Raw genomic sequence first — 7,771 nt, 5'->3', positions numbered from 1 at the left:
ATGTCTCTTCACATATGGTACTCACAAACAGGCTTTGGAAAAAATGATTTAGATCGGCTGAGAAACTGACTTTGTTGTTCTTACGACCAAACTAACCCAATCTTTGGACACCACCGTACAGAATTGAAAACGAATGGAAACTTGCAACCTATTTCTAGCAAAAAGTTATCCAAACGAACCCCGAAGGGAGTGATGCCATTAGAGTTAGACCACTGTCAGGCTGCCACTAAATCTATCTAAAATAAGTAGTAAATCAGAATCGTATTGCCTAATACGAATAACAAATCATCTAGGCAACCCAAATACAAAAGAACTACCGCAATTTGAAAACGTTGAGACAAATATTCCAAAAAACAGATAACCAATAGATAACTAACAAGTCTTTTTAATTATCCAATGGGTATTAAGCATAAATATAGTCATTAATCATTCGACCACCAAATCTTTTTATAACATATCATTATTACTCTTTTTAACTTGAAAAAAAAACAAACATAGAACATGATGTGTGCCAAACACCAAAAATTCACATATGAACCCCAAGGTTTCAAGTTGAAAGTGCGGTCTTCTTGCAAATGGGACAAAGATTCTTCAATGTTAGCCATTGCTTAATGCAACATGTATGGAAGTCATGTCCACAATCCAAAGTCCCGATATCATCTCCATTTTCATACTCTTCCTGCAATACAATACGAACACCATCCAAACAGTGAGTTTCTAAATGTTTTCAAAGTTAAAATCCATTTTTAACTCAACTAAATCATTGTAGTCAGTGATCATTGGTTAAATGAATGAGTTTTATTTCACAAGTACCGTTTTTAATCGATTGATCTTGGAACTCAAACAACATACCATTCTAGTTGGCTTCTTGTTATCCAATATAATTTCTATATTTTCTCCAGTGAACGGATAAACAGATGAGGTTTTCCCTGTTCGGGATACCAGTGACCATTTGACTCAGATGTACACGGCCTAACAACAGTATCTCCACAACCATTTCATTTCCATACCCACCCCCAAGATATTTACGTAACGAGGTTTTGAACTTAAGACCTCTTTTGATGAAACATGACAAATAACCACTAGGCCGCCTTGGTGATGGTTTGATTTTCTTCGCTAAGCATAACTTAAAATTTTCTATTTCTCAGTGGTTGGATAATCATTCTCACCCGGCATATGCAGCATGGCTCCAAACTTTGTGTGGATATAGCCATGAAAAACATGTGCTTTCTTTGTTTCATTGACTTCGCGATGACTTCCTCAGTCAATCCAGTTTTGACATCTCCTATACGTTCTTCCAGTGCTAACAGTTCCTGATAAAGATAAACGTTTACAAAAAAAAAGTAAATAACCAATCAAAACCCATCAAGAGAAGAAAGCAATATAAAGCGAGGAATGAAGTTTACCTCATAAGACATGTTATCAACGTCTAGCCTCATATCTCGGTGTCGGTCATGCAGGTCAGCAACCCCGTTTATAAATGGATCAAAAAGCATGTAATCCTGACAAACACCAAATCGTTATCAGACAATTTCATAACATCAGGTTAATATTGTATTATTTCTGGTTATTCAATAATAGAATTACATAATCGCAACATGTAACCATATGATTTCCATCGAGAACTTATCAAGCAGGTAAATAATGTTATTTCCATTGCAGAAATCAAATATTGGGTTGAACTGACCAAGTTTGAATAAAGCCTCATTCGATAAAACCTACCTCTAAAAAGGTCATTTTGGAAAAACTACACTCTTAAAGGCATGCTTGTATTTGGCCAGTACATGCTTTATTTTTTTCAATGTACAACTCACCATCACCCATGGTTGAATGAGCAATGGCAGTATTTACAAAGATTATCAGACAATTTCGTAACATAATGTTAGACTTGCATTGTTTGGGGTTACTTGGTTGAATAACTAATTATAGTATTTCCATCATGTAAATGGGTAATAACGTTATTTTCATAACAAACCAACTTTCCAACATTATAATTATAGATCCCTCAAGATGGTTTATATGTTTATTTCATTTCAGATATGACTTAATTGTTAAGTTCCAGAAACTATGATAGAGAAACTTATTCAATCTATTCTAAAGGACATCTAACATTGCCATGTACAAAGTAAATGATAAGTAAGAAACATAGGTAGCTAATACGCATAAGCTTCTGGGTGCATAAATGATATTTGTTTAAGTGATAAGAACAATAAGCAGGCAAAGAAGTAGAAGATAACACAGACCTCGGCACGTAAGTTTTCATTTCTTCTCAATGCATTCAGAATCTGACGCATCTGTAATGTGAAAGTCAATTAGATTACAAATAAAAAAAATAGGAAAAAATAATGGAAATTAGAACAAGAGGTACATAATTTAGTACTCCCTACTTAGTTTGAGGCACACAAGAGCCTAGGATGGAACTCATAACGGTCGGTAGAAATGATCTGGCATATCTAATTTACGATCTATACTTACAAATTACAACATCAATATTTTAGGGTTCATACTTTCACATAGTTAAGGTACACTAAAACTTGAAAATTTGTATTAGATTATGCGAACATTATATGTTGATTTTGTATGATAATCATCATTCGGAAATTGCCTCAAAATAGTTCAATGTAATTTACCGATCATGATATGTGCCTAAACCAAAAAAATGGGCATTGATTACAAAACTATCTTAGACTTCTGGGTTATAAGAGAGCATTCTACTTCATAAAAGTTAGACCCCCGAGATAACTACAGTATGCATTTATGACCCAATTTAGGAAGGACAAGACAAGAACAAAGTAGAACATATACAACAAAATGGAATACCTCTGTGCAGCAATAGAAAACAAGTGAAGAGATTTACTCAATTTAATCAACTCTGGAATTCGAGATGTAAGATGGATATAAGTTATGAATGTGTAATAAGTTACGACAACTTTGACATACTTCCTTCCGAAAAATGAAACTTCACCAAGAAACAGGCTAATAATGATAACTTAAATTTGTGTACACACACACACAGACAAAAGAAGAGAAAAGTGACATTTTAAGAGTGTATATGTCAATAGTTATGGCGTCACATCATTACACCCGTTGAGAAGAACAGCAATCTAGACATATATGACAAAATGAAATAATTTTGTGAAGTAATGAAAAAACAAGTAATATGATTGTCGACTTGACGAAATGTGGCATTCGTGACTAAGATGAATCTAAGTTATAAATATTTAGTTAAAAGTTACACCAAAGTAGACATATACAACAAAATGGAATTACTCTTGTGCAGTAATAGAAAACAAGTTATATGATTTAGACAATTGTTGTAATGTGAAACTCGTGACGAAAGATGCAATGATGCATCTAGATAATAAATGTGTGGTTATAAGTTACAGCACTCTTCACATGCTTATGTTCTAAAAATAAAACTTTGCCAAGCATGGAAGTCCCTTACTCCCTCCCTATAAGTTTACCATCTTATAGCTCAAAAGGTTTTGTTCAAACCAGCAGGACTCACATGGCTTAAAAATAACTAAACAAGTGTTTTTTCCTTTAAAGTAAGCTAAAACGGGCCTCAAATCCACCTTTACCAAATCCAGACACTATATACTGCATTTTGTCCCTTTCGGACATCCGATAAAATCTACACCTTTTACCAAATCCAGAAGCTTTATACTGCTTTTTAGCTTTCAAAAAGAATGCTCCATGCACTTGCAAAACGGACTCCCAGACACCCTATAAGTTTACCATCTTGCCAAGGATATAAAGTTTAATTAAGTTCATTAATATTATATTTTCAAAAAAAGTTCATTAATATTAGCCTGGTATAGTTATTAAATATCATTTTTCACAAGAAAATTTGTCACGATCAGGCAAGTATTAGAGAGTGGGATCAAAGTACACTCTTTTGTGATCCTTTTTCCATTTCAGTTTTTAAGAGTTGGTATCTTAAGGGTCTGCTTATCTAGATTTTAGAAACATACTTCTCCAAAAGTTTATATATGTTATAATATATTTCTATTCTTAGTCCAAAAAAACATGTTCAAATCCTTCTAAGTTTCAAATTGGAATACAGTTGGTTTTTGAACAAGTACGAAACTTTAATGTGTGAAAGGGTAAAAAAAAATAGGAAACTGTGATTCACTGCTTTCTAAACTTTAGTTGGAAAATGAAAAATTGAGTTAATCCCAGAATTATTTTTCAAAAAATATCACAAGTTTACTTACCGGGTTTTTGGAATTGCGTTTTCATAACTCTGTTTTCTCTCTATACAAATGTAAATAATCACTTTTTTTTGCCAAACATTTTTTCTGATTATTTGTGTTTTACAAACGTAATAATCAAATAATCTCTTTAATATGCAATTCCAAACGCCCCTTTAGTTTACCATGTAAGCATTCATCCTAGAAACACTGCCAGCTCTCTATGCTAAATACAAACCAAGTGTTTCAGTGTTTGTAGAATACATATAACATCCTAGAAGAGTTATATACGCACATACTTCAACAATTTGTTTAGTTTAAGTTTAAACACTTCATTGGTTATATTTCGCTGAATTATTATCTACATGCGTACAGCCATACACCCATGTGTGCTGCACCTGATAAGTGTTTTCTATTGCGAAAACACAGATGTTAGCCCAAAAAACACCCTGCATTTCTACCCTTCCTCAATAGGTTATTTTTCGAATCTCCTATTTAGAAGTGAAAATTGGGGTAGACCGGGTAGTTAGTTAACAAACTAAAACATGTTCAATGAAAAACAAGAGGTTGTATTGTATGCATCTAAAATACACTGACACATTTCCTTCAGCTATTTTTTCATTTTCTACATTTAACCCATTATAGATGAAACACGGCCTAAACAAGGATAAATGGGTCAAGATTCCTCCTCTACTTCTATATATGCCAGCATCTTAATATCCTAGTTTGTTGTAGGCACAAATAAATATGATCCAACAAAATTAAACGTACAAAAAGCAGAAAAAGCATTAGGTAACTACAGCTTCTGTAATTATATATAGGAAAAAGCACAAACCTCAGATACCAGCATATGTCTTCCCTCACCAGCAAAAACCCGCCATTCATCATCGGGTACCTCCAATGATCTTAAAAGGGGTTGATGACGACGTCCTTGACTATTACTGGCTGATGGCTCCACGTTTTCCTCTGAGGTGGAAGAGGAAGGGCTCAGGGGGAAAGGGCAAAAAGGAGCTCTATGACCTCCAGAGTCGGACTCAGAAGATGGGAAAAGAGTCCAAGAAGGAAGATCGTTCAATCTTGGCTGATCATGTGATGTAGCGTTTAGATTAGGTATTCGAAGAGTGTCGTTCCTGGAACTAGATGAAGCATTAGCTACATTTATGCTTGGCCTCCCGGTGGATAAACTCCAATTAGTTGGATCTTGCACCAAATTCCTATTCCCTCGTGAAAATCCAGAACTTGATGAGCTTCCATTTCTTGAATTGATGTTCCCACTCCAAGGAAATGGAAGTAGGTTTCTAGGCATGCCCGGAACTTGCATTAAAGGTGGTTGTTGGTTTGACCTTTGACTTGAATTGGTCGACCTTTGTTCAAAATATCTTTGTGAGCTCTCGAGGTTTATCGGTTCTCGATTGACCATCGGTGATGATTGAACTTCATAACTGAAAAAACTGCCAGTCCCCCGTTCATTTGGAATCCCAGAAGCACTAGCCTCCATATCAACACTACTGGAGCCATCATTGCTACTATTACCCCCATATTCGACGTTCAAATCTACATCCATGGGAGTATGAGTAGAGCCAGAATGCTGCATATTCAAAGGCGGAACAGAAAGTTCAAATGTTCGATCTTTATATCTCGAATCATGATTACCAAATGAAGAAGACCAATTATTAGCTACTTGGTCTTGTACATTTGCTCTAGAACTTGATTCCCCTACATCCCAGCTACTAAAACTCGGAGATTTATGATTATCACCAGAAAGATCATTATTTAACATACGTCTTTCACTAGGAGACAATCTATTGTTGCATTCATCAGCCTCACCCATATCAAAACCATTGAAACTAGGTCCCTGGTTAAGATCAACGGATTCAGAAAAGGTATCAAAGATATTTCTTTGACGTCGCATTGCGGACAACTTAAATATAGCTCCCCAAAACTCCCCAATATTCCAACAAAATGGAATAACCACCAAAACTCTAAGCTGATCGGCAAAAGTTCCTGAGATAGATACTTTATTCGTCAGCACAGATAATATATATTTAGAACAGTAACTCAAAAAAAGATTATCGCCACTTTTATGCTATTAATACTTACAAATGAAGAGGTTAACTCAAGCTGTTATGTACATTAATAATGAAAACATGAGAATCCACATTAAGAAGTTCAAATAAGAGTAACGGATAGGTGAACTATACGACAATTATAATGGTGAACCCCATTGACACATAATTAAGTATATTATACACCTTAACCGCATCTACATTCTCTATCCCACGAGCTTAAGACACTATCTACTTAAATAAAATTCGCAATAACTAGTAAATCCGTCCATCTTTCCTTTTGACAAGACTAGAAAAATTACTATTATCGCAATCATCATATCCTGGTCCTCGTTGTCAATAATTTAAAAATATAATCAACGCCACACCCTAATAAGGTTTAAAGGAATTCTACAAAACATAGATTTTCATGATAAGAGCTTCATTTATAAGATAATGGTTAATAGAATCAAAGGCTAAAACTTTACATATGCAAACATAAATGTCCGTCTTTTCGTCCAAGGATACAATAATTTTTTTATACCATATGCTTACTTTACTAATAAAACATGATAAGTATTAAAACGTATAAACAATATATACAGAAACAAAACTTTAACCAATTAATCAATACACAAAATTCCACATTTTTAAGAATTCATCACTTCTCACTTCTCAGCACCAAAACACCTTCAGGTGATAAACTGATTACTTATAACTTTAAAAGCACCGAAATTTATATAGGATATATACATATATAGATATTTCTGAATAAAATAATCAAAATATAATTTTTATGTCATAAATCCGTACAAAAAAATTAAATCTTTATAGTAAATTTTGCATTCAAACACAATTTAACCTCAAGAAAAAAAAGTAAAAACCAATTTATAAATTAAAAAAACAAAAAGGAAGCAACTTTGTGTGAATCTATACAAACCCAGATACCAAAACCTCAGATCCATCATTTCAACTCATGCCCACAACTTAAAACACACAAATTCAAACAAAATATAAAAATTAGAGATAACCATATTGAAAATGGACTAAAAATGTATCTAAAAAACGAAAAAAAATAATCAGAAATGATACCGATGAAGGCTATTAATCAGAAGGCATAGATGATGGTGGTGGCTTGGGTTTTGTTTCGTTTGGGGCGGTGGGTGAGAGAAATAATATAAGATATGTGAGAATTCCACTCAAAGGGTGAGGAGGAGGGGGATACGAATGAATGAAAAATGTATGGGTGTTTGGGAGATTAACAAGTAATTTGGATGTTGATTTTTTGTTGTTTTGGTTTTTATGTTAGGATTTGGTTTCGATTTCGGGTTTTAACCAACGACGAGTGTTATTTTATGATTATTTTCTCTACTATTTGATTAATAATGTCTAAATTAGTTTAGAATTGTGATAACTTTTGATACTTAATGGATTCAATGTTAACACAGATTCATTGAAGATGTCAAAAGGTAAATGACATCTACCAATTCAACATAAAGGCCAACAGAAATTACAAGACATAAGAAGGCGAAA

General features: G+C 33.8%; 1 protein-coding gene across 1 annotated transcript; it reads right to left on the bottom strand.

Moving 5' to 3' along the window:
* Window positions 1–367: 367 nt before the first annotated feature.
* LOC122595857 (E3 ubiquitin-protein ligase MBR2-like) lies at window positions 368–7,507 on the bottom strand. The gene is made up of 6 exons (XM_043768320.1): window positions 7,331–7,507; window positions 5,029–6,197; window positions 2,244–2,294; window positions 1,407–1,502; window positions 1,170–1,313; window positions 368–679 (listed from the first exon to the last, which is right to left on the bottom strand). The coding sequence occupies exons 2-6, from the start codon at window positions 6,103–6,105 to the stop codon at window positions 548–550; spliced, it is 1,500 nt and encodes a 499-aa protein (XP_043624255.1). The 5' UTR covers window positions 6,106–6,197; window positions 7,331–7,507; the 3' UTR covers window positions 368–547.
* Window positions 7,508–7,771: the final 264 nt, after the last annotated feature.

The sequence above is a fragment of the Erigeron canadensis genome, chromosome 4 (assembly GCF_010389155.1).
Source record: "Erigeron canadensis isolate Cc75 chromosome 4, C_canadensis_v1, whole genome shotgun sequence".
NCBI lineage: Eukaryota > Viridiplantae > Streptophyta > Magnoliopsida > Asterales > Asteraceae > Erigeron > Erigeron canadensis.
This window is presented reverse-complemented; position numbering and strand designations above follow the sequence as displayed.